At 41.7% G+C, this 27,852-nt stretch overlaps 1 protein-coding gene across 3 annotated transcripts in view; it reads right to left on the bottom strand.

Moving 5' to 3' along the window:
* The window catches only part of LOC110525190 (membrane-associated guanylate kinase, WW and PDZ domain-containing protein 2), a 245,508-nt gene that overhangs the window by 196,881 nt on the left and 20,775 nt on the right, over positions 1-27,852 (bottom strand). For all 3 annotated transcript variants that reach the window (XM_036980672.1, XM_021605194.2, XM_021605162.2), the window contains exon 2: positions 18,587-18,703. In XM_036980672.1, coding sequence (XP_036836567.1) covers positions 18,587-18,698 — 112 coding nt within the window. In that variant the 5' untranslated portion in view covers positions 18,699-18,703. The remainder of the gene's footprint in view (positions 1-18,586; positions 18,704-27,852) is intronic.

Raw genomic sequence — 27,852 nt, forward strand, 5'->3', positions numbered from 1 at the left:
AGACTTGGAGAAGTTGCAGACGCATACATAATCCCAGGACCTAAAAGGGTCACTGTGGTACATAATGCCGCAAACACGATTTTGTGTGCAGATATATGGCGCAGGAGGAGGAATGGGCAGACGTTAAATGAGTCAGAAGTGCTGGGCATACCTTACAGCTGTGCATCAATGCCGCTCTTAAACAAGAACCCATCTGTTGCACTGTGCCTGCAGTCAGACACCTCTCAGACCCTACACTGGGAAAAATGCACGCAGCCTTGATTTCCCACAAAGCAATGAAACATGGCAGAGGACATTTCAAATGTCTATGGTCACTCTGATTGAGCTGCTGTCCGAAGAGGACAACGCATCCTTATCTACAACCATACTGGCCAACCTCAAACGCTGCCACTTGGCCATAGTGGAGGGCGACAGCCCCACAAGTGTCCTAAAACAAAGCTGATGGGGGAAACCAATGCCCGACTATTTGAGAGTAGTCTATACGTCCAAGCATGGGCCAGGCTGTACCCATAGCGGCTGAGAATCTCCCCTTTGAGTCCGTCGTAGTTAGCCGCCTGTTCATCGTTCAGGTCGCAATAGGCCTTTTGGGCATTCCCAGAGAGGACTGGCCCACTTCTGCCTTGGCCATCCTTCCTGTAGTGCTGTCCATTCAAATGTACAGAGGTAGGCTTCGATGTCGTCATTTTCCGTTAGCTCGATTAAAAACTGGTGATTCAGTAGACACTCCTCCTTGTAGCTTCCTGATTTCCGTTTTGTAGCCGCTGTTCCTCCAGCGTTCATTCCTGCAACGCCTGTTGGGCTTGTTGGGCCTGGATCAACTGAGCTATCAACTAGTCCATGCTGATGCTGCGTAAACATCAACCCTGATCTGACCACGTTGTCAGAGTGCCCACATTCTCCACCACTTGTGGCAGACCAGGGGGATGGGTCAAAACGTTTACACAGATCAGACACGGACAGAGTTGGATTAGCTCAGTTTCAAAGGTGTTTATTAAAATAATAGTCCAAAAGAAAAGGTCTCCCCCAAGAGACCCTCTCCGGTATACCGTCTTCTGGGCTCCGGGTCTCGCTGTATCCTGTGGGGATCAAAACTGAACTCCCTCCTGTTACCTCTGGTACCGTCCCCAACTATATGGGAGTCCTTTCCTCCCCCAGTCTCTTCCCTGTGTGCTGCCCTTCTGGCAGCTTTATGGACTTGTACAGCTGGTGAGCAATCAGCCCTTGATTACTCACAAATCCCCAATCAGCTCCAATTAGTCCTGGCCTGAGATCCCGTCGAGACCTGGCACGTCCAGCAGACGGAGCCATCGCCTCGTGATGTATACTCCGTCTGTCACCAGGCCTTGACGAGTCTCCCCCTGGTGGCTGACCTGCTGTACACCACACACGATAAAGCCCTTATAAAATTATTAACTGGTTGTTTTGGTCAAATAAAAGTATAGGTCTGTGGTGTATAATAATCAGGAGACTTTAAGCGAAATTGCAGTTGAAAAATAAAGGTTTTGGTTTATTCCCTATAAATGTACAATTTTAAGGTTTAGGAAAGGGGGAATGAGAAGGGAACAATAATCAAATCAAAATCAAATGGCATTCTCTCTTCCAGCAGCCTTCTGCCATAGCAAACATTTCTGTCTGTGTAGCAAACAGTTCCCCACTCCTCTGTCAGAAGCGCTGCTATCGGGTGCGGGCGGCGGCTGCTGCAGTGGCGCTCTCCAATGTGCTGAACTGAATCGTCAGTGAGCGCTTTCTCCAGTGTTGGATAGTGGGTAGGGTTGGGAATAGGGCTGTGGCGGTCACAAAATGTTGTTGTTCGGTAAATGTCAAGCAAATAACTGTCGGTATCACGGTAATTGACCGTTAAATAACATAAACACATTTAGCATCTCCTGGCTTCCAAACATAGCCTACAAGTCATTTTAAAAAGTCTAATAAATCCATAGCCTACACCTTCACAATTAATCTATTATTTATTTTACACAGGTCTAAAGAAGCATGATAGGAAGAAAATCTAGTGTATTTCAGAATAAAATAATTGCACACTCAAATCAAATTTTATTAGTCACATGCACCGATTACAACAGGTCTACGTAGACCTTACAGTGAAATGCTTACGGATAAGAATAAGAAATAAAAGTAACAAGTAATTAAAGAGCAGCAGTAAAATAACAATAGCGAGAATATATACAGGGGGTTACCGGTACAGAGTCAATGTGCCGGGCACCGGTTAGCTGAGGTAATATGTACATGAAGGTAGAGTTATTAGTGACTAAGTGACTATGCAGATGATAACAACAGAGTAGCATCAGTGTAAAAGAGAGGGGAGGGCAATGCAAATAGTCTGGGTAGCCATTAGATTAGGTGTTCAGGAGTCTTATGGATTGGGGGAAAAAGCTGTTTAGAAGCATCTTGGACCTAGACTTGGCACTCCGGTACCGCATTCCTTGCGGTAGCAGAGAGAACAGCCTATGACTAGGGTGGGTGGAGTCGTCTACAATTTTTAGGGCCTTCCTCTGACACCGCCTGGTATAAAGGTCCTGGATGGCAGTGATGTACTGGGCCGTTCGCACGGCCCTCTGTAGTGCCTTGCGGTTTGAGCCTGAGCAGTTGCCATACCAGGCAGTGATGCAGCAGTGATGATCTCGATGGTGTAGCTGTAGAACCTTTTGATGATCCATGCCAAATCTTTTCAGTGTCCTGAGGGGGAATAGGTTTTGTTTGGCCATCTTCACGACTGTCTTGGTGTGTGTGGGCCATGCTAGTTTGTTGGTGATGTGGACACCAAGGAACATGTAGCTCTCAACCTGTTCCACTGTAGCCCCATCGATGAGAATGGGGGCGTGCTCAGTCCTCTTTTTCCTGTAGTCCACAATAATCTCCTTTGTCTTGATCACGTTGAGGGAGAGGTTGTTGTCCTGGCACCACAATGCCCGGTCTCTGACCTCACTACAGGCTGTCTCGTCGTTGTCGGTGATCAGGCCTACCACTCGTGTCATCGGCAAAGTTAATGCTGGTGTTGGAGTCTCATGCATGTTTCAGTGTTATTTAGCTCGTCTGGTAGACTCGTGTCACTGGGCAGCTCTGGGCTGTGCTTCCCTTTGTAGTCTAATGGTTTGCAAGCCCTGCCACATCTGACGAGCGTCAGAACCCTAGGACCATGTAGAGCCCTAGGACCATGTCTCAGGACAACCTAGCCTGTCCCCAATCCTTGCTGTCCATCTGGCCGTGCTGCTGCTCCAGTTTCAACACCAACACTTTTCTGGTAAAATGCTGAAAAATACTGTTATTAACTGTAATTCGGAAAAATTACTCTAACATACTGTATTTCTGGGCCTTCCAAGTGGCGCAGTGGTCTAAGGCTGTGAACTGCTGTGTCATTTCAGATCCTGGTTCGATTCCAGGCTGTTTCGCAGGGAAACCCATTAGGCGGCGCACAATTGGCCGTGTCGCCGGGGTTAGGGGAGGGTTTGCCCCGGGATGTCCTTGTCCCATCGCGATCTTGCGACCACTGTGGTAGGCCGGGCGCATGTACGCTGACACTGTCACAAGGTGTGCGGTCTTTCCTCCGACACATTGGTGCAGCTGGCTTTCGGGTTAAGCGGGCATTGTGTCAAGAAACGAATTGCGAATTGTTGTCGGGTGAGACACATGAAGCTCAGACTATTTTAGTAAATATTTCTTGAAGCGGTTATGAAGTGGAATAAGTTTTTCAGCAGCTGCTTGGTAGGTATCTTGCCTTCTCTATAAGCATATTTATTGCTAGCCAACATTGAATATCTAACCTAGCTAGATAGCTGGCTAACGTTTGCTTGCTAGCTAGCTGGCTGGATCAAGTTGACAAAAGCAATTTTGTTCTGTTCTAAATTGCTCGTAAATATCTAGCAGTGTGACCTAGAAAAATATCAACCAGAGAATAGTGAGACTATAGGCTGTATCGCAGGCTATGAGTGCCATAGAGAATACACTGACCACAGATTCGTGACCATTATGTTTCCACCATTCTAGCAGTTCAAAAGATTACCCCTATTTTATTTTGGATTGACGGACAGCATTTTACACATAAACCGCGTTGTGGGCCGTACTCACGAGTCGCTAAAGCCGATGCGACAGACCAGTGCACCTAAGGTACAGTGCCACTGGCCAGCTGGAGCCTAACAGTGTCGGCGGTGGAAACTAGTAACGTGGCAAATTTTCCCCACCCAGGATTATACAGTATTTCAAGTAAAATAGCAGCCTACTCAAGAAATAACGAATATTGGTAGGCATCTAATATATTATATATACACCATAATATATTATGCTCAATGGGGCGAGCATGAATGGCAAAAACACAGTGAGTGTCCACCTTAGCTGTCACAACTGTGTTATTCGGTTCACTTTGCTCTCATCTGCACAACATAAATAATTTTTTTAAGCCAGAATTGTCCATATTGCCTCTCCTACTAACCATTTGTTTAATACAAAAAATACAAATAAAACAGCTAGATAATGTATTTGTTCAATGGCTCAATTGATATCATACATTTGGATATACAGTACCAGTCAAAAGTTTGGACACACCTCGTTATTCCAGGGTTTCTCTTTATTTTTACATTGTAGAATTATAGTGAAGACATCAAAACTATGAAATAACACATATGGAATCATGTAGTAACCAAAAAAATTGTTAAATAAATCAAAATATATTTTGGCATTCTCTCAACCAGCTTCATGAGGAAGTCACCTGGGATGCATTTCAATTAACAGGTGTGCCTTGTTAAAAGTCAATCTGTGGGATTTCTTTCCTTCTTAATGCGTTTGAGCCAATCAGTTGTGTTGTGACAAGGTAGGGGTGGTATACAGAAGATAGCACCTATTTGGTAAAAGACCAAGTCAATATTATGGCAAGAACAGCTCAAATAATCAAAGAGAAACGACAGTCCATCATTACTTTAAGATAAGAAGGTCAGTCAATACGGAAAAGTGCAGTTGCAATAACCATCAAGCGCTATGATGAAACTGGCTCTCATGAGGACCGCCCCAGGAAAAGAAGACCCAGAGTTACATCTGCTGAAGAGGATACGTTCCTTAGAGTTACCAGAGTCAGAAATTGCAGCCCAAATAAATGCTTTACAGAATTCAAGTAACAGCTCAAATAAGCAAAGAGATACAACAGTCCAACATTACTTTTAAGACATGGAGATTTATGGTTCCAACCTCCATACATTTGTGAGATGCAGAGTATGTGAATGGATGATCTCCGCATGTATGGATCCTACCGTGAAGCATGGAAGAGGTGTGATGATGTGGGGGTGCTTTGCTGGTGACACTGTGTGTGATATATTTATTTAGAATTCAAGGCACACTTAGCCAGCATGGCTACCACAGCATTCTGCAGCGATTCGCCATCCCATCTGGTTTGCGCTTAGTTTTTCAACAGGACAATGACCCAACACACCTCCAGGTTGTTTAAGGGCTATTTGACCAAGAAGGAGAGTGATGGAGTGCTGCATCAGATGACCTGGCCTCCACAATCACCCAACATCAAACCAAATGAATGGTTTGGGATGAGATGGACCGCAGAGTGAAGGAATAGCAGCCAACGAGTTCAGCATGTGGGAACTATTTCAAAACTGTGTTATTTCATAGTTTTGATATCTTCACTATTATTCTACAATGTAGAAATTAGTCAAAATGAAGATAAACCCTTGAATGAGTAGCTGTTCTAAAACCTTTGACTGGTAGTGTATATATTTTTTTCCGCCAATGCAAAATGTGACTGACCCGCTATATTTGGTCAAATATAGTGTAACGGTTTTGACTTGAGGTTATTATTTATAGGGGTGCCAGGTGGGTTGTGCCTACCAGAGAAAACATTGCTTTCTTCTTTTGGTTTGGGAGGGAATGAGTCCCATCTGGTACGTCAAGTCTACACCAATACAAAGGACGTATGTAAAAGTCAGGATGGAAATAAACTTTTCATAAACCCTTAAAACATTGGAAAGAACTTCAAAACCAACTATATTATTTTCCGTGGGTTGTATTAGCAACATCAATGATTACACACACACACATAATAACACAATGAGTTCTGGTTCCTCCAGAAATGTCCTGTACCTCGGGCCTAAAAAGAGTCCAGCCCAATAAAGGAGTTCAGGGAACTCCCGTGACCTTAGTCACGCAATGTTTGTCCGTTCATTCCGTGTAGCGTAAACCCAGTATTAAACATACAATCAATATAACAATTATTTTACCACAGAACTTTAAAGCGCATCAACTCTTACTAAGTCCTCAACTACAACTAACTACATAAATCATCACAGTATACATCACATCAAAACAAATGAAATACCGTATACAAAAAGGTTGTGGTCAGTCAGACAATCTAATCCGTCAACAGATCTCCAGCGGAGAAAGGCCACGAAGAACGGAGAGGTGTAGTCCACGGACGCAAAGAGGGGATCCGATCCTGGGTAAACTCTATTAGCCTACAAAACACACGTTTAACGGCAACAAAACAAACGGAATAGAGAAGCTTCGGAACTGAGGGTTGAACACATCCTCATTCACGTCTCCATCACAACCCCATTTTTGCGCAGCTGATGCTGGCTATTTAATTGGGTATTAAAGGGAAAGCGCCCTATTGGAAGGAGAAGCACTGAGACGATTCAGAAAAATTCAGGGCCGTCACAATAGCACAATTTGAAATTGTGTTAATTACATTGAATAAAAGTAGACTCAGAGCTAGAAAATTGTACATTATACACTACAGTGGAGTAACAATGGAAAGTAATTCTGCTTTGAAAGTTGATCAACTTGTAACCTCACTTTTGAGTAAATGGCCCTTGAAAGATTTGGTACACCTACTGGAGAGATTTTCTTTGTCTACACCTATTCAGCATCGTTCACAGTGTCACCCTAAGCTTTAGCCCCACCCAGCTCTTTAAGGATTCACATGTGAGGCCATGTACTAAACAACCAAAGATTTCAAGACTAAAGGCTGGTTTACACTACGGGTGTGTTCATAAATTCAATCTTGAGTGCCAGAATGTGTTCGTAAACTCAGAGCATTGTCAGATTGTCCGTTCATAAGTTCAGAGCGTTTCATTCTCGGAGCGTTCAGAGCGCACACTGGACGCTCTGGCCGAAGAGTAGGGTACACAGTGCCATCCGTTTTGTTACTAAAGCACCTTATACCACCCACCACTACGACCTGTATGCTCTAGTCGGCTGGCTCTCGCTACATGTTCGTCACCAGACCCACTGGCTCCAGGTCATCTACAAGTCTATGCTAGGTAAAGCTCTGCCTTATCTCAGTTCACTGGTCACGATGGCAACACCCACCCGTAGCACGCGCTCCAGCAGGTGTATCTCACTGATCATCCCTAAAGCCAAAACCTAATTTGGCCTTTCCTTACAGTTCTCTGCTGCCTGCGACTGGAACGAATTGCAAAAATGTTATCTCCCTCACCAACTTTAAACATCTGCTATCTGAGCAGCTAACCGATCGCTGCAGCTGTACATAGTCCATCGGTATATAGCCCACCCAATTTACCTACCTCATCCCCATACTGTTTATTTTATTTACTTTTCTGCTCTTTTGCACACCAGTATCTCTACCTGCACATGTTCATCTGATCATTTATCACTCCATTGTTAATCTGCTAAATTGTAATTATTCACTCCTATGGCCTATTTATTGCCTACATACCTTTTGCAGACAATGTACATATATTCTTTTTTTTCTACTATGTTATTGACTTGTTTATTTTTTACTCCATGTATAACTCTGTGTTGTTGTCTGTTCACACTGCTTTATCTTGGCCAGGTCGCAGTTGCAAATGAGAACTGGTTCTCTACTAGCCTACCTGGTTAAATAAAGGTGAAATAAATAAAAATAAAAAAAATAAAAAACTGTCTGCATATTTGCAATCAAACGCCAGAATTTTATCCATCTCCTTAGCTATCATACTCTAATTCCACCGTATATTCAGCTGATTTCAAAATTTGGTCCTCCAGAAAGTGGAAAGGGTTACATTTCTCATCAACATTCTAAACCAATATAAATACAACTGCTGCTGGCCAAAATGACCATGAGAAAAAAAATACCATTGCAAAATAATGCTTTTTATAAATTGATGGAAATACCAGTAGATATAAATACATTTGACCATCATGCTATAGGTTAATTTGCATCATTTTATGGAATTAAATTGGCCTGTGTGTATTTTCATTAATCATCATGCATTTTATTTATCCAACACATCAATCACAATCACACAGCATACAGAGCCTATTTTGAGCGAAATTTCTCCTACAGCTCCTCGGCTGGTTGCTACTGGAGTAAAACGTGCTTTTGTAAGCACATTCATTGTGCCACAATTCTAAATGCAATTGCATGTTAAAAACAGTTTTGGTGCATGATCAAGAAGAGCTGCTATTTTTATTTCTCAACTGGTAATAGAAGCGTGCCTCCCATTCACAATTCAAGTGCAGGGAAGAGGCTATCAGCGAGTCACCCATCAATGAGAGCTGGAGGAAGTATGCATTTTGAAAACATAATTAATAGTTTGAAACCTGAAAGTTTTATTTCATATAGGCATGTCTTAACTTGCTTTAAAGTAGCCTACAGGCAAAATCCGACCATGGAAATGTGGAGGCAATACTTTTATAAAGACTTTATAGGCCGCATGTCAGAGTTTCAAGTTTGGGCAAGTTTACAATTTATCCTACCATTGCTACCGTTCTGCGCGGCAGTTATGATTTTCATAAGCACATTTTCGTAGAACAGTTTAATTTCCATAATAACATTTATTTTTGTATCATTGTTACATGGTTAATCATAAAAATCTGAATGAAAATTATTACATTTTAAAGTAAACTAATGTGAGATCACCAGCATATGCCTTACGGAAACATTGATACACTGTGCTACTTTCGCAGATAAAGAAATGAGAGCATGGTACTCATTGCCTATAAGCTAATGCAACAGTTGGCCTATAACTTCCATTGCTCTTTTACACCGAAGATTGGTGATTAGCAAGGGGGAGATTGTTGTAAACAAAAAAATCTAATAGCTTACACCGATTAACTATAGTTTTAATAAACTCAGCAAAAAAAGAAACGTCCTGTCACTGTCAACTGTGTTTATTTTCAGCAAACTTAACATGTGTACATATTTGTATGAACATAACAAGATTCAACAACTGAGACAAACTGAACAAGTTCCACAGACATGTGACCAACAGACATGGAATAATGTGCCCCTGATCAAAATGGGGGGATGGGTCAAAATCAAATGTAACAGTCAGTATCTGGTGTGGCCACCAGCTGCATTAAGTACTGCACTGCATCTGCATTAAGTACTGCACTGCACCAGATTTGCCAGTTCTTGCTGTGAGATGTTATCCCACTCTTCCACTAAGACACCGGCAAGTTCCCGGACATTTCTGGGGGAATGGCCCTAGCCCTCACCTTCCGATCCAACAGGTCCCAGACGTGCTCAATGGGATTGAGATCTGTGCTCTTCGCTGGCCATGGCAGAACACTGACATTCCTGTCTTGCAGGAAATCACGCACAGAACGAACAGTATGGCTGGTGGCATTGTCATGCTGGAGGGTCATGTCAGGATGAGCCTGCAGAAAGGGTACCACATGAGGGAGGAGGATGTCTTCCCTATAGCGTACAGCGTTGATTGCCTGCAATGACAACAAGCTCAGTCCGATGATGCTGTGACACGCCGCCCCAGACCATGATGGACCCTCCACCTCCAAATAGATCCCGCTCCAGAGTACAGGCCTCGGTGTAACGCTCATTCCTTCAACGACAAATGGGAATCCCACCATCACCCCTGGTGAGACAAAACCGTGACTCGTCAGTGTAGAGCACTTTTTGATAGCCCAGCGACGGTGGGTTTGTGCCCATAGGCGACATTTTTGCTGGTGATGTCTGGTGAGGACCTGCCTTACAACAGGCCTACAAGCCCTCAGTCCAGCCTCCCTCAGCCTATTGCGGATAGTCTGAGCACTGATGGAGGGATTGTGCATTCCTGGTGTAACTCGCGCAGTTGTTGTTGCCTGCCTGTACCTGTCCCGCAGGTGTGATGTTTGTATGTACCGATCCTGTGCAGGTGTTGTTACACGTGGTCTGCCACTGTGAGGACGATCAGCTGTCTGTCCTGTCTCCCTGTAGCGCTGTCTTGGGCGTCTCACAGTACAGACATTGCAATTTATTGCCCTGGCCACATCTGCAGTCCTCATGCCTCCTTGCAGCATGCCTAAGGCAAGTTCACGCAGATGAGCAGGGACCCTGAGTCAGTAGAAAAGCCTCTTTTAGTGTCCTAAGTTTTCATAACTGTGACCTTAATTGCCTACTGTCTGTAAGCTTTTAGTGTCTTAACTTTAACTACCGTTCCACAGGTGCATGTTCATTAATTGTTTATGGTTCATTGAACAAGCATGGGAAACAGTGTTTAAATCCTTACAATGAAGATCTGTGAAGTTATATTGATTTTTACGAATTATTTTTGAAAGAGAGGGGGAATGCGCGCCCCTGAGCACGCATAGAAGTCCCTGCGCTGCTCTGCATTGGAAAGATAATATAAATTCAGCAATTTATTTCTTTTTTTGCTGAATTTATATTATCTTTCCAATGCATTCCCCCAACATTATCAGGACAGAGAAACCAGACACATGCTCATTGCTCACATGGAGCACTCCAAATGAAAGTCAATGAAAAAATGGTTGTGAAAAAACTTGTTTCTCAGAAGCGTAGCAGGTTATGAACTCTGCAAAAAACTTTTCCACTCCAATAATGGGAACGGTAAATGGCTAATTAATACATGCATTAACATGACAGGGATTAATGGTACAGACCCCTCCCTACCTTCTTCTTGTCTCAATATTGAAAATTATACATAAGACACATTATCGTCACACATGCTTTTAACTGGTAGCCGCAACTCAATAATCAGCTAGGCCTATTGCCACGCACAATGGCCAAATTGCAGGCTTCCCAAATAGGCATAGACCTACATGTGATTAAAAATAATCCACAGCAACAATTTTTTTAAATGATGAAGCTAATGATCCTTGACTTCTCTGTGGCTAACTATTATGAATGATTTTATTTATTTCTCTATCGACAAATGTATTTCCATTTACTTCCCTATTGGACCCACAGCTATGCCATTTCTCTTCTGTTCTTTTGGTTAACATATCAAATTTCTGTTGTTGCCCAGAAGCCAAAAGGCACCATCCCAGTTATATTAGCAATGCATCCTAGTTGTTGCAACTTTAGATTCCCCTTCTTTCAAAGTCACTACAATCTCTGTCACATATGGACCACCAGGTGCGTTGTTTATCATGGCATTTTCCCAGGTGCACTGTTTAGAATTGCGTTTTCCCGCGAATTGCAATTAGGCAAACTTTTTATTGGCTGCTTCATTACATGAGTTGCATGTTCTGTTAAGATTCATTGCCATAATCTAAATACGATTTATGTCATTATGAGCACCTTCGGTGGATGCCCAAATGAGTTATGCACCCAATTCCAATCAAAGTTGGAATTTTTAGATAATTTTGAGAAAAAAATCTAAAAATGTACTTAAATGTGTGAAAGTTACATATTTCTAAAAAAATATTTTTGAATCTCCTTTTCAGTCGAATGTTGCCGAGGGGTTCCGCTAGCGGAACGCCTGCCCTAGAAAGGTTAATTAAGCACAAAAATATTCTGATTTATAACACAGTACACACGCACGTTCCACGCTGGCTTCCCTTTATAAATCACAATCAACTCAAAATTTGGTGTACGTGAGCGAGCGTCTTGTCCCAACCTTTTAACGCCCATAGTTTCCTATAAATAGTCAGTGAAACGCACCTAACCATAGTGACTGTATTACGACAATGACGGCAAATCCCGACAGAAAGGCAGAAAAAATAATAATAATCCCAGTGTGAAATGGAAGTTCTTGTAGGGAAGGTTGAAGCAAGAAAAAAAATATTGTTTGGTGCTGGCTCAGGTTGGACCCTTTCAGAAAAAAAGGAAAAAAAAAAAGACGTGGTCCGACATTAAAGTGGAGGCCAAAAGGCGCATAGCCTTACACAGACACAAGTGTTTGTGCCACAGGCGGGGGAAAGGGGACACAGGAGCTCAACCCCCTCGATGAGCGACTTGCCAGTATTATATATTATTGCCTCCACGGATATGTTCTGATTTTGGCTAGGCTACAATTAAGTATATATTTTCAAAATACATACTACCTCCTACTCATTGCAAAGTGGTGTGTGAAGCACTGATGAAGCCTGCTGATGAAGCCGTTGTCTATGCATTTGCTATTTGAGATGCTGTAATAGCAGCTCTGGCGCTGTCTGACAGATTTTCCGCTCAAAGGCTCTGTATCTGTATGCTGTACGGGTGCTAAATAAGATACATAAAGAAAACTGTACACACGCGACAATTTAATTCCGTAAAACTATGTAAATTAACCTATAGACCGATAAGCATGACCAGTCAAATGTATTTACATCGACTGGTATTTCCATCAGTGAATAGGCTAAAAAGCATTATTTCGTAATGGGATATTTTCTTCTTCTCACAGACAATTGGCCAGCACCAATTTTATTTATCGGCTTTTCTATTTATTTAGTTTTAAATCGGCCAAAAGCAAAAATTAAATCACAGTGTAGTTATCACAAAACTACCATTAAAAGGACCCGATCATCATCATAAAGGTAAAAATACAGCAACAATGCTGTAACATTAGTAGGAGGAGATATGAGTATTTAAAATGATTGGCCACGGATATAAAGTGCTCCGCACGTCATTTTTGTTCAAATGGCAGAGAGAGAGTCAGGGAAGCGAAAGCAGCGAAATCCGGCATGGCAATACTTTGAGAAGTTAAATGAGAAGGTGGTAAAATGCACTCTCCGACGTGGAATTGAGCTACAGTGGCAGTACAGGTGCAATGCTTAACACTATAACTGCTAAAACAGTTCATCTGACCCCTTTCAATTTTGTAATTTCAATAAATAATAAAAAATAAAAAAAACTTGAACACACCTGTCCCTGACTTTTCCTAAATATGTGTATTTTAGCAGTACTTTCAGATAAATATCCTAAAAGAAAAAACTCTGACCATTTCATCCTTAAAGCGCCATGAAGGTCTAAATGACCGCATGCATATTTAACAGTAGAATAGCCGGGCCTTGAGGAGTACCAACAGCCACCAGTCTAATAAATAACTAGAAAAGCCTGGCCTTGTTGGACCTCCCTTCATGCTCATTTCATTTGGTTGTGTTTATGAAGGTGTTAGGTAACATTAGAATATGGAATGTAAATATTTGAAAGAACATAACATGTTTCATTAGTTTGTTCCAGTAGGCTATATGTAAAAACCAAAACCCACAAAAAATACAGAAGTTAAAGTGTAAATACATAAATACAAAAGAATACCATGTTCTTCATTCACAACTGGAAATGACATAATTATGCATCGTTCGCATCAACTCACCCATTATCCAACATAATACTATACTTTGTTTATTTAATCTGTTGTTATATGTGTGAAATTCCTTCGTTTAGGTTCAGATTTGAGGCAATTATCAAGGTGATTATAAACTGGGCATGGCACATTCAACTATCGGAGCAGAGCAGGCCGGGGAAAGCCATTCAAAAAATCAGTTCAGTTTGTGATATTAAAATTCAAACAATGACAGTGTGTTATATAGACTTATTTAGGAAAAGTCAAGGACGGAGGGGGGCATGACTTTCAATAATTAAACACTTATATTTGTTTTGTCATTATGATGCTCTCTGCCTTTCTCGTGTTAATATCCACAATCACAAATAAATCCATTCATATTTTGTTTGGGAAAGTCATAAAAATATGATACAAGGCAAATTATTTAAAAAGAACAGAATAGCATGTGATGAGTTTTGTTTATCTGTGCTTTAGTACCAGGGCTAGGGCTGTGCCATGCCATTCTATGACTGTGCATTGCCAATGAAATCAACTTGTTCATTCAGCAGACATCACAGGCCCTGCCATACCACAGTCAACACACATATTTTACAGTATGAATATAATGGAACAGAAGAAAATATCAATTATATTTTCGCCAAATGGCTATTGCTGATGAGGAATGCACAGAGCCACAATCAATCGAGGAAAAATTTATTTTGAAGCAGAGACCATTCGTGCAATTTGTAGAGTTATTTGGCAAGGTTCATTAGAGACCTTGGAATCTGCTCCTTCTGATACGGCATAGCAATCAATACGTCTGGCCTGCATAGACCTCTGTAGGATGATATGGAAGAAGTGCTATTTGGTAGGCTCCTCGCTTCTTTGCCAATGTACACCATCAATGCAAGGTGCGCATTGGCAAAAAGTCAAGGGGTCTGAATATTTTCCCAATGCACTGTATCTACAACCAGACTACAAGATTCCATGTGGATAAACCGTGACGGCCAGGATGGAGAAATTCCTCTGCCAGTACAAAGCACGAGCTCTCATATGTGGCGTTAATAACAGATTGTTGGTTTTCTATGAACACGCTGTCATACATCACTGCAACGAGCCATCACATTGATGATAAATAGTGGGACATGATGTCCCATGCATGTAAACGTTAAGATCATTTTTTACATTTGTCACATCCTTATCGTGCATGCGTGCGCATATTGACAGAACAGAGTGCTGGTGGAAACAGAATCAAAGCAATGGCATCGTTTCCCACGGCAACAACAAAAACTACAAAGGACTCTGGACAGACATCCATAGGAGCTAAAAGGGCTCACGCGTACACATGTCAGACGGTCATGCTCTTATAGGTGACATGGCAGAAGCTGTCACTAAGCGCTCTATATCGCACACACAGAGGAAATAAGTCATAGTCAGACTGTTGCATTTTAAATCCATCTGAGCATATGGATACAGTGGGGCAAAAAAGTATTTAGTCAGCCACCAATTGTGCAAGTTCTCCCACTTAAAAAGATGAGAGAGGCCTGTAATTTTAATCATAGGTACACTTCAACTATGACAGACAAAATTAGAAAAAAAATACTGAAAATCACATTGTAGGATTTTTAATGAATTTATTTGCAAATTATGGTGGAAAACAAGTATTTGGTCAATAACAAAAGTTTATCTCAATACTTTGTTATATACCCTTTGTTGGCAATGACAGAGGTCAAATGTTTTCTGTAAGTCTTCACAAGGTTTTCACACACTGTTGCTGGTATTTTGGCCCATTCCTCCATGCAGATCTCCTCTAGAGCAGTGATGTTTTGGGGCTGTTGCTGGGAAACACAGACTTTCAACTCCCTCCAAAGATGTTCTATGGGGTTGAGATCTGGAGACTGGCTAGGCCACTCCAGGACAATGAAATGCTTCTTACGAAGCCACTCCTTCAATGCCTGGGCGGTGTGTTTGGGATCATTGTCATGCAGAAAGACCCAGCCACGTTTCATCTTCAATGCCCTTGCTGATGGAAGGAGGTTTTCACTCAAAATCTCACGATACATGGCCCCATTCATTCTTTCCTTTACACGGATCAGTCGTCCTGGTCCCTTTGCAGAAAAACAGCCCCAAAGCATGATGTTTCCACCCCCATGCTTCACAGTAGGTATGGTGTTCTTTGGATGCAACTCAGCAGTCTTTGTCCTCCAAACAGTTTTAACCAAAAAGTTATATTTTGGTTTCATCTGACCATATGACATTCTCCCAATCTTCTTCTGGATCTTACAAATGCTCTCTAGCAAACTTCAGACGGGCCTGGACATGTACTGGCTTAAGCAGGGGGACACGTCTGGCACTGCAGGATTTGAGTCCCTGGCGGCGTAGTGTGTTACTGATGGTAGGCTTTGTTACTTTGGTCCCAGCTCTCTGCAGGTCATTCACTAGGTCCCCCGGTGTGTTTCTGGGATTTTTGCTCGCCGTTCTTGTGATCATTTTGGCCCCACGGGGTGAAATCTTGCGTGGACCCCAGATCGAGGGAGATTATCAGTGGTCTTGTATGTCTTCCATTTCCTAATAATTGCTCTCACAGTTGATTTCTTCAAACCAAGCTGCTTACCTATTACAGATGCAGTCTTCCCAGCCTGGTGCAGGTCTACAATTTTGTTTCTGGTGTCCTTTGACAGCTCTTTGGTCTTGGCCATAGTAGAGTTTGGAGTGTGACTGTTTGAGGTTGTGGACAGGTGTCTTTTATACTGATAACAAGTTCAAACAGGTGCCATTAATACAGGTAACGAGTGGAGGACAGAGGAGCCTCTTAAAGAAGAAGTTACAGGTCTGTGAGAGCCAGAAATCTTGCTTGTTGTAGGTGACCAAATACTTATTTTCCACCATAATTTGCAAATAAATTCATTAAAAATCCTACAATGTGATTTTCTGGATTTTTTTTTTCTCATTTTCTCTGACATAGTTGAAGTGTACCTATGATGAAAATTACAGGCCTCTCATCTTTTTAAGTGGGATAACTTGCACAATTGGTGGCTGACTAAATACCTTTTTGCTCCACTGTATATACCAAACATTAGAAACGCATTTTGCTCTCAGAACAGCCTCAATGAATCTGGGTGTCGAGAGGGATGCTGGCCCATGTTGACTCCAATGCTTCCCACAGTTGTGTCAAGTTGGCTGGATGTCCTTTGCCTGGTGGACCATTCTTGACACACGCGGGAAACTGTTGAGTGTGAATAACCCAGCAGCATTGCAGTTCTTGACACAAGCCGGTGAGCCTGGCACCTACTACCATAACCCGTTCAAAGGCACTTCATTTTTTTGGTCTTTCCCATTCACCCTCTGAATGGCACACATTCACAATCCATGTCTCAATTGTCCAAGGCTTAAAAATCATCCTACTTCAACATGTCTCCTCCCCTTCATCTAAACTTATTGAAGTGGATTTAACAGGTGACATCAATAAGGGATCACAGCATTCCCCTGGTCAGTCTATGTCATGGAAAGAGCAGGAGTCCTTAATGTTTTTTACACTCAGTGTGTGTGTGTGTGTGTGTGTGTGTGTGTGTGTGTGTGTGTGTGTGTGTGTGTGTGTGTGTGTGTGTGTGTGTGTGTGTGTGTGTGTGTCTTTGATTTATGTGTGTGTTAAAGGTCCAGTGCAGTCCAAATTATGTTTTACCTGTCTTTTGTATCATGTACAACAGCTGATGAAACTAACACTGTAAAAACTGTGATCAGTGTTTTTCCTGATCTTCTAATCAGCAGGTTTGCGTGGGCGGGAGTTTCGGCTTGCCTGGTGACATCATTATGCAGGTAAATTGGTTAATAGACCAATAACAAAGAGAGTTCCAAACTTCTCTGCCAATAACAGCTAGTTTTCCCCTGCCCACTCAGACCACTCCCAGACAGTCCTAGCAAAATGTTTGCTTGCTAAATAGTTATTTGCTAAAAAGCTATTTTCGTCAATTTTAATGGAAAACTATTACAGTAAGGTACTCAATTCTTACCCAGAAATTATTTGACATTTGTATAAAAACGACTGCATTGTGCACGTCCTGTGTGCAGGGGTGGGGGAAGGGAGACAGGGCGTCATGGCAACGCAGGACTGAGACGAGGCTGGTTGCCATGGAAAGAGAGCTTGGCGACCGATGGGTGAAGGAGCAAGAGAGAGAAAAAAAAGAGAAAGAAAAAGAGGAGATACTGAGCGTGTGCAGTAATGGAGCACCAGGGCAATGTCAGACAGAGAGAAAGAGAGAGAACACTGAAAATACACCAAATAAGAGGAGAGAGAAAAAAAAATGAGAGAACGAGAAAAATTGAACGAGAGAGGGAGAGAGAGAGAGAGACCCCGTTAACGCAAAGCAACAGTATAGGTAGACTGCATTCATTCAGGATTCATATAGCATGTCTAGAGCATTCAAGGCTGTCTTTGCTGCCCTGAAACTTAAACGTTTGACCATTTTTTCTACAAATCTTGCTAGAGGTTCTGTCCTCACGTAGGTAAATATTTTCTATGGCTCCTTATGTATTACCAGGGTAGTCTGGTAAATCTTCACACAGAGTACATCTGAAATGGCAACACATTCCCTACATAGTAGCCATAAGTTGTGAAAATGGTGACATTTCAGACACAGCCTGTTCAATATTATTTTTAAAGACAACCGTTATCTAGCACATCTAGCATCAACCACCTTGGAAAAAAACAATTAAAATAAACCAAATATGGCCTATACTGTATGTCCTGCACCTCAATAATTGGGATAGTTGCTGGGTCTCAATAGTCTCACCGCACCTAAAACGCAGGTCGGGTGCATCTCAATAGTCTCAATTCAACTCAACTACAGGTTTGTGCATCTCAATAGTCTCACCTCAAACACAGGTCGGGTGCATCTCAATAGTCACACCTCAACACAGGTCGAGTAAAAGAGATATGCAGGATGCCCACAGGGATTTGGCCTCCACCTGTCCATTTGTATAATGTCAAGGAGAGGATAAATAATGACATTCATCCCTAGTGTTCTGCTATGGTCAGGGGTCAGATGCGGAGGTAGGTTATGACAACCGTGCGTGTGTCTATGCGTGTGTCTTTTAGTGTGTGTGTCTCTGGGTGCCTGTCTGTCTGACTGTGTGTGTATGTGTTGACTCACAGGGTACGGTGCGGAGGTAGAGGTTGTCTCTGATGATCTGCTGGTGGTCGTGGTCCACGGATCCCTTGGAGAAGCGCAGATTGAGGTAGTGCCGGAGGTCCTTATCCACCATGCCCCCTACACACACACAAACAGACAAGGTTAAAATACACACTAGAAAACACACACAAGCAGGCAAGCAGACGCACACACTCACACACAAACACGTGCAGGAAGGAAGGCGCACACACAAACAAACAAGTAGTAAAACACAAATACACATCACAGTAATTGTGTAACTGAAGGGGACATGGACAGAGGCCTATTATATCACATCTCACAACTGTCACAGTGTACTGAGTCTGACAGAGTGCATTGAGTCTCAATCTGGCAGTGTATCACCTCATCCCTATATCTCATGACAAACCAGTTTACACCAGGGGGGACAAACTCAATTCCTTGAGGGACTTTCATTTTGTGTCCAATAAAGACCTAAATAACCAGGTGAGGGGTGTTCCTAACTAATCAATTGACCTTAACTGACCAATCAAGTACAAGGGAGGAGCAAAAACCCACAGACAATGGTCCTCCAGGAATTGAATTTGAAACCCATTGTGTACACCAGACACCATAGACTACACTACACGCCCCAAACCTCTCCCACTAAAATGTCTCCACATTACAAGGCCTGTATCTAGCACTACCAATTCCAAAAGAACAACATGACAATTTCACAGATCCAACACCATCTAGCTACATCCTTACAACAGCACTAACACTGTACACCATACTCCGCATTCACATGTCACCACACCCCCATCCCCACCCCTAACTACACATCATATTACCCAACATTTAATATGCAGGTAGGGCTGTGAAATTTTGTCAGCCGGTGATTGTCAAGCAAATATCTGCCGGTGTCACGGTAATTGACCGTTAATTAACATAAACACAATTGTGACTTGTTTCAGGAAACTAGGCGTATATCGTGCATCACTACTTCACAGGAATGCCATTTGAACATGTGAACTTTCATGTGCATAAATAACAAACTTGTATGCCATCTGTAAATACAAATAAAATTGTTAAATTACGAGCCTAGTTGGTTTAGCCACAGAAAAATACAGCAACCTTCCCGCTAGCCATGATTGGCTGAGATAATGAGTGGGCTGGATATGAGATGAGTTTGGATTGGTCTACCATGTGGCAATCTTCTGTCTATAATATGAACTGGTCAGTACGTGTAGGTAATCCTTTCTAATGCATCTTTTTTTTAAAGATATCACGTAGTAGAACTGCATAAGTGCTGCTCTCCACGTTCTGGAGGACCGAGTTCAGAAATCAGCGGAATCAGAGTATGATAGCTAAGGAGATGGAGAAAATTCTGCCATATGATTGCAAATATGCAGACGGAGTCGAAAAGAGAACTCACAGAAAGCTGTTGTATAAAACACCTGGCTCCAGATGACATCTTCAAACTAAGGGTAACCATGGAATCGTGACAGAGGGAGAAGCGTCCATCCATGTACGGGTAAGAGAGTCTAGCTAGCTACATTTTCAGATATTACATGTTTCTAAATTAAAGTGTAATGTTAGCTAGCTAATGTTAGCTGGATGGCTAGATAGCTGACTTTACGTGTATGATCTGTGTAGTTATATTACTCGTATCTCAGAGCCATTTGCATTGCTAGTTATAGCCTAATGTTAGCTAGCTAACATTTAACCTGGTTGGTTAGCTACCTGCAGATTAATGCAGGGTAGTAACGTTATTAGTTGGGATTATGGTTCATAATCCCAATGGTCAGAGTGAGCTATTCTCTCATTTGTGTCTGGAAGTAGCTAGCAAGCTAGCCATTGTTAGCCAGTTAGCTTGGGTTCTTGACTTCTCCTCGGCCAGAGCATCCTGTGTGCAATCTGATCTAGAGGTCGACCGATTAATCGAAACGATTTCAAGTTTTCATAACAATCGGTAATCTGTATTTTTGGACACCGATTGTGGCCGATTTAATTTATTATTATTTATTTTTTAACCATTATCTAGCGTGTCCTGCATTGCATATAATCGATGCAGTGCCTGTTCATTTCTCATCGAATCACAGCCTACTTCGCGAAACGGGTGATGATTTAACAAGCGCATCCGCGAAAAAAGCACCGTCGTTGCACCAATGTGTACCTAACCATAAACATCAATGTCTTTCTTTAAAATCAATACACAAGTATATATTTTTAAACCTGCATATTTAGTTAATATTGCCTGATAACATGAATTTCTTTCAACTAGGGAAATTGTGTCACTTCTCTTGCGTTCCTGGCAAACAGAGTCAGGGTATATGCAGCAGTTTGGGCTGCCTGGGTCGTTGCGAACTGTGTGAAGACCATTTATTCCTAATAAAGACCGTACTTAATTTGCCAGAATTGTACATAATTATGACATGACATTAAAGGTTGTACAATGTAACAACAATATTTAGACTTAGGGATGCCACCCGTTAGATAAAATACGGAACGGTTCCGTATTTCACTGAAAAAATAAACGTTTTGTTTTCGAAATGATCGTTTCTTGATTTGACCATATTACTAACCTAAGGCTCGTATCTCTGTGTGTTATTATGTTATAATTTAGTCTATGATTTGATATTTGATAGAGCAGTCTGACTGAGTGATGGTACGCAGAAGCAGGCTCGTAAGCATTCATTCAAACAGCACTTTTGTGCGTTTGCCAGCAGCTCCTCGCTGTGCTTCAAGTATTGAGCTGTTTATGACTTCAAGCCTAACAACTCCCGAGATTAGGCTGGTATAACCGATGTGAAATGGCTAGCTAGTTTAGCGGGGTGCGCACAAATAGTGTTTCAATCGGTGACGTCACTCGCTCTGAGACCTTGATGTAGTTGTTCCCCTTGCTCTGCAGCGATGGAGCAATGGGTAACGATGCTTCGAGGGTGGCTTTTGTCGATGTGTTCCTGGTTCGAGCCCAGGTAGGGGTGAGGAGAGGGACGGAAGCTATACTGTTACACTGGCAATACTAAAGTTCCTATAAGAACATCCAATAGGCAAAGGTATATGAAATATAATTCCTATAATAACTACAACCTAAAACTTCTTACCTGGGAATATTGAAGACTCATGTTAAAAGGAACCACCAGCTTTCATATGTTCTCATGTTCTGAGAAAGGAACTTAAACGTTAGCTTTTTTACATGGCAGTTACTGTATTGTACTTTTACTTTCTTCTCCAACACTTTGTTTTTGCATTATTTAAACCAAATTGAACATGTTTCATTATTTATTTGAGGCTAAATTGATTTTATTGATGTATTATATTAAGTTAAAATAAGTGTTCATTCAGTATTGTTGTAATTGCCATTATTACAAATAAATTAACAAATGTTAAAAAAATATAATTTAAAATCGGCATCGGATTTTTTTTGGCCTCCAATAATCGGTATCGGTGTTGAAAAATCATAAAATCGGTCGACCTCTAATCTGAACACTACGAGAGTGAAACACTCAGAGTTTACGGACACCCAGAGCACACTGGCACTCCAGATTAAAATGACGAACAAACCCGTAGTATAAACCAGCCTTTAGTCTTGAAATCTTTGGTTGTTTAGTACATAGCCTCACATGTGAATCCTTAAAGACACGTGTGGGGCTACAGCCTTAAGACGGTGAGAACAATGCTGAAAGAGTAGGTACCAAAACATTCAAGGGCCATTTTCTCAAAAGTGCAGTTACAAGTTTATCAACTTTCAAAGCAATTACTTTCCAATTGTTCCTCAACTGTAGTGTATGATATACAATTTTCTAGCTCTGAGTCTCTACTTTTATCCAATGTAAAAAACACAATTTCCAAATGTTGCTACATAAGACTGAATCCAGCCAGTCGGTCACATTTAGCATCTCCTGGCTTCCATGCACGGCCTACAAGCCACTGATGCAGACCTTTGGAACATCTACATTTTAAAAAGTCTAAAAAAGCCATGTAATATAACCTACACCATCACAAAAAAATCCATTATTTATTTTAGACAGGTCTAAAGAAAATGTAGTGTATTTCAGAAAGAAAGAATTGTATACTCTGAGTTCTCCTCATGTTAGGCCCTGATCTGGCTATGCCATATGGCTGTGGGCTAAACTAGTTCATTTAGCAGACATGATTTGCTCACAATTTAGTGGCATAATTTTGTAGTATGAAGAATACAATTGGACGCAGCTGAATAAAATAGAAAGGATAATTTCTCCAAACAATTTGAGAGACTGTGCTCAGATGTGTCCCCCTGTTTAAGCCAGTACATGTCCAGGCCCGTCTGATCACAGCAAGATCTCGGTGTTGAGAGGTTAACAAAGAAATAGGTACTCCTATAATTTAGAGTTATTTATGTAACATTAGTTATGATACAAATGTTTAGATTTTTAATACATTCTAAGGCTGCATGACAACTTTAATGACGATTTCAAAAACATTTGCATGAAAGGCATGAGCTCTGCTTTGTTTTTAGCGCAGGCTGTACACAATTCATCAGTCTCTCATTCACAATTTGACAAGCACTTGATAATGCTTCAAATTGCCCGGCTACATCCCCTTTGTGTGGCTGTAATGCCACCTAAAAACAATCCATGCCTTTTGCACAACGGCTGAATATAATATTTATAATTCCTTTCTCCTGGCCGCATGCCAAAGCACCTCTCACTCACATGGCTCTCGGTCACATGATCGGGTGTTTCTCACAGGCTACAAGAGAAGACAGAACACACATTAGATATGCAACTGAGCTCGTCTTCATCCAATTCCGAGGTGCATATTGAAGATATACTGTCCACATACAGTGGGGCAAAAAAGTATTTAGTCAGCCACCAATTGTGCAAGTTATCCCACTTAAAAAGATGAGAGAGGCCTGTAATTTTCATCTTAGGTACACGTCAACTATGACAGACAAAATGAGGGTAAAAAATCCAGAAAATCCCATTGTAGGATTTTTAATGAATTTATTTGCAAATTATGGTGGAAAATAAGTATTTGGTCACCTACAAACAAGCAAGATTTCTGGCTCTCACAGACCTGTAACTTCTTCTTTAAGAGGCTCCTCTGTCCTCCACTTGTTACCTGTTACCTGTATTAATGGCACCTGTTTTAACTTGTTATCAGTATAAAAGACACCTGTCCACAACCTCAAACAGTCACACTCCAAACTCCACTATGGCCAAGACCAAAGAGCTGTCAAAGGACACCAGAAACAAAATTGTAGACCTGCACCAGGCTGGGAAGACTGAATCTGCAATAGGTAAGCAGCTTGGTTTGAAGAAATACAGACATACAAGACCACTGATAATCTCCCTCGATCTGGGGCTCCACGCAAGATCTCACCCCGTGGGGTCAAAATGATCACAAGAACGGTGAGCAAAAATCCAAGAACCACACGGGGGGACCTAGTGAATGACCTGCAGAGAGCTGGGACCAAAGTAACAAAGCCTACCATCAGTAAAACACTACGCCGCCAGGGACTCAAATCCTGCAGTGCCAGATGTGTCCCCCTGCTTAAGCCAGCACATGTCCAGGTCCGTCTGAAGTTTGCTAGAGAGCATTTGGATGATCCAGAAGAAGATTGGGAGAATGTCATATGGTCAGATGAAACCAAAATATAACTTTTTGGTTAAAACTGTTTGGAGGACAAAGACTGCTGAGTTGCATCCAAAGAACACCATACCTACTGTGAAGCATGGGGGTGGAAACATCATGCTTTGGGGCTGTTTTTCTGCAAAGGGACCAGGACGACTGATCCGTGTAAAGGAAAGAATGAATGGGGCCATGTATCGTGAGATTTTGAGTGAAAACCTCCTTCCATCAGCAAGGGCATTGAAGATGAAACATGGCTGGGTCTTTCAGCGTGACATTGATCCCAAACACACCGCCCAGGCAACGAAGGAGTGGCTTCGTAAGAAGCATTTCATGGTCCTGGAGTGGCCTAGCCAGTCTCCAGATCTCAACCCCATAGAAAATCTTTGGAGGGAGTTGAAAGTCCGTGTTGCCCAGCAACAGCCCCAAAACATCAATGCTCTAGAGGATATCTGCATGGAGGAATGGGCCAAAATACCAGCAACAGTGTGTGAAGACCTTGTGAAGACTTACAGAAAACGTTTGACCTCTGTCATTGCCAACAAAGGGTATATAACAAAGTATTGAGATAAACTTTTGTTATTGACCAAATACTTATTTTCCACCATCATTTGCAAATAAATTCCTTAAAAATCCTACAATGTGATTTTCTGGATTTTTTTTCTCATTTTGTCTGTCATAGTTGAAGTGTACCTATGATAAAAATTACAGGCCTCACTCATATTTTTAAGTGGGAGAACTTGCACAATTGGTGGCTGACTAAATACTTTTTTGCCCCACTGTATACTTTGTTGGCCATCAATATGAGTAGGCCTAATGAACAGCAAAAGCGCTAATCTATGTCAATCTACTATCCCCTATTATATTCTGTGCAACAAATAAATATTCCAAACATAGTCTGGAACAGTTGTGGGATGCAATAGATCCCAAATTAATTAAACCACTAGCATCAAAAAAACTGTTTTAAGCAATGAGCCTGACGCAATAGATAAGAACGTTTAGCTTAAAATATTGATAAACTATTAGGATTTTTTTTCACGCGTGAATATTCCATTAGCAGGACAACACCATTCTCAAAATGAACCACAAATGAGATTATTCATGTAATGCTTTTATTACAAAGGAGCATTTTAATAGAAAAAAATGTTCTTCCCCAAACCTGAAACTCACATTTGGAAAGTATTCAGACCCCTTGAATTTTCCACATTTTGTTACGTTACAGACTTATTCTAAAATGAATTGAATTGTTTTTTAACATCTCATCAATCTATAAACAAATCCCCATACAAAGCAACAAAAAAAAAATAATAATAATAATAAAATTTAAACTGAAATATATTTACATAAGTATTCAGATCCTTTGCTCAGTACTTTGTTGATGCACCTTTGGCAGTGCTTACAGCCTCGAGTCTTCTTGGGTATGACGCTACAAGCTTGGCACACCTGTATTTGGGGAGTTTCTCCCATTCTTCTCTGCAGATCTTCTCAAGCTTTGTCAGGTCGCCGCACAGCAATTGTCAAGTCTCTCCAGAGATGTTTGATCAGGTTCAAGTCCGTGCTCTGGCAGGGCCACTCAAGGACATTCAGAGACTTGCCCCGAAGCCACTCCTGCGCTGTCTTTGATGTGTGCTTAGGGTCGTGGTACTTTATTCCGTTCATATTTCCCTCGATCCTGAGTGGTCTCCCAGTGCCTGCCGCTGAAAAACATCCCCACAGCATGATGCTGCCACCACCCTACTTTACCATAGGGATGGTGCCAGGTTTCCTCCAGACGTGACGCTTGGCATTCAGGCCAAAGAGTTCAATCTTGGTTTAATCAGAAAAGATAATCTTGTTTCTCATGGTCTGAGAGTCTGTAGGTGCCTTTTGGCAAACACCTAGCGGGCCGTCATGTGCCTTTTACCTTGGAGTGGCTTCCGTCTTGCCACTCTACCATAAAGGCCTGATTGGTAGAGTGCTGCAGAGATGGTTTTCCTTCTGGAAGATTCTCCCATCTCCACAGAGGAACTCTGGCGCTCAGTCAGAGTGACCATCGGGTTCATGGTTACCTACCTGACCAATGTCCTTCTCCTCCGATTGCTCAGTTTGGCCGGGCAGCCAGCTCTAGGAAGAGCCTTGGTGGTTCCAAACTTCTTCCGTTTAAGAATGATTTGTTCTTGGGGATCTTTAAAGCTGCAGAAATGTTGTTCTACCCTTCCCCAGATCAATGCCTCGACACAATTCTGTCTTGGAGCTCTACAGACAATCCCTTCGACCTCATGGCTTGGTTTTTGCTCTGACATGCACAGGTCAACTGTTTAACCTTATATAGACAGGTGTGTGCCTTTCCAAATCATGTCCAATCAATTGAATTTACCGCAGGTGGACTCCAATCAAGTTGTAGATCATTGGAAACACACGAGCTCAATTTCAAATCTCATAGCGAAAGGTCTGAACACTTACGTAAATACGGTATTTCCATTTGAAATTTGATATACATTTTTTTTAAACTGTTTTTGCTTTGTCATTATGGGGTATTGTGTGTGGATTGATGAGCAAAATAATTAATTTGATCAATTTTAGAATAATGCTGTAACGTAATAAAATGTGGAAAAAGTAAAGGGGTCTGAATACTTTGCGAATGTCAGTTAGGCTCTACACCCATTGTAAAGCAGATTAATGTGTTTCATTTTAAGAAGTTATTTGGCCACTTTATTTGTGCCTTAAGTTGAGCATAAATCACAAGTGATAGGCTAATAAAGTTGGGAAATAAATATAGTAGGCCTAGCCTATAGAAAGATGATGGGATCCTCCTCTTTTTAATAGAGGCCATCACTCTGTTTTCTCACACAATTGCAAGGCCTACAGAAATGTTGTGCAACATGAGCTCATGGGCTCACATTAAGTATTTTATTATATTTTCGATTACATTTGCATTGATGTCAGAGTGATTAGAGGGACAAGAGTACCAGGCAGTTAGCAAGTTTGGTAGGCTACTAATGACCATCAGCAGTATCAGAGCTTGGAGAAGCCTAATTACCGTGACTAAACAAGCAGTCATGTGGAATTTGACTGCCATCATGACCCGTTACCGCCGATGTGGCGGTAATACGGTCACCATAACAGCCCTACACACAGGATGGCCATACAGTGAATGAAGACTTCCTCACAAGCAGAGAGGACACTCATTCAGTAGGACATTCATATCATCTTCACAAGTATGTACAAGCTAAGGTTACACTAAGTACACACACTGTATCCTTTCCATTGGCACAGGCACTGTCATGTATAAATGACAAACATGTCCAGCCACTCATGCATACACAATGACAATGATGTTTACTGTACTTAAAGAGGAAATGCTTTTACAGGAGCACACACACACACACTACAGTTACACAAACCCTGTCACACACACTCAAGCACAACCGTGCACATGACCACACATGCTTGCAAATGTGCACACACACACATACGCACACAGAAACACTGCCTCTAGACTAGAGGTCGACCGATTAATCGGAATGGCTGATTAATTAGGGCCGATTTCAAGTTTTCATAACAATTGGAAATCTGTATTTTTGGGCGCCGATTTGCCAATTTTTTTTTTTTTACACCTTCATTTAATCTTTATTTAACTAGGCACATTCTTATTTTCAATGACGGTCTAGGAACGGTGGGTTAACTGCCTCGTT

The sequence above is a fragment of the Oncorhynchus mykiss genome, chromosome 1 (genome assembly GCF_013265735.2).
Source record: "Oncorhynchus mykiss isolate Arlee chromosome 1, USDA_OmykA_1.1, whole genome shotgun sequence".
NCBI classification, from domain to species: Eukaryota; Metazoa; Chordata; class Actinopteri; order Salmoniformes; family Salmonidae; genus Oncorhynchus; species Oncorhynchus mykiss.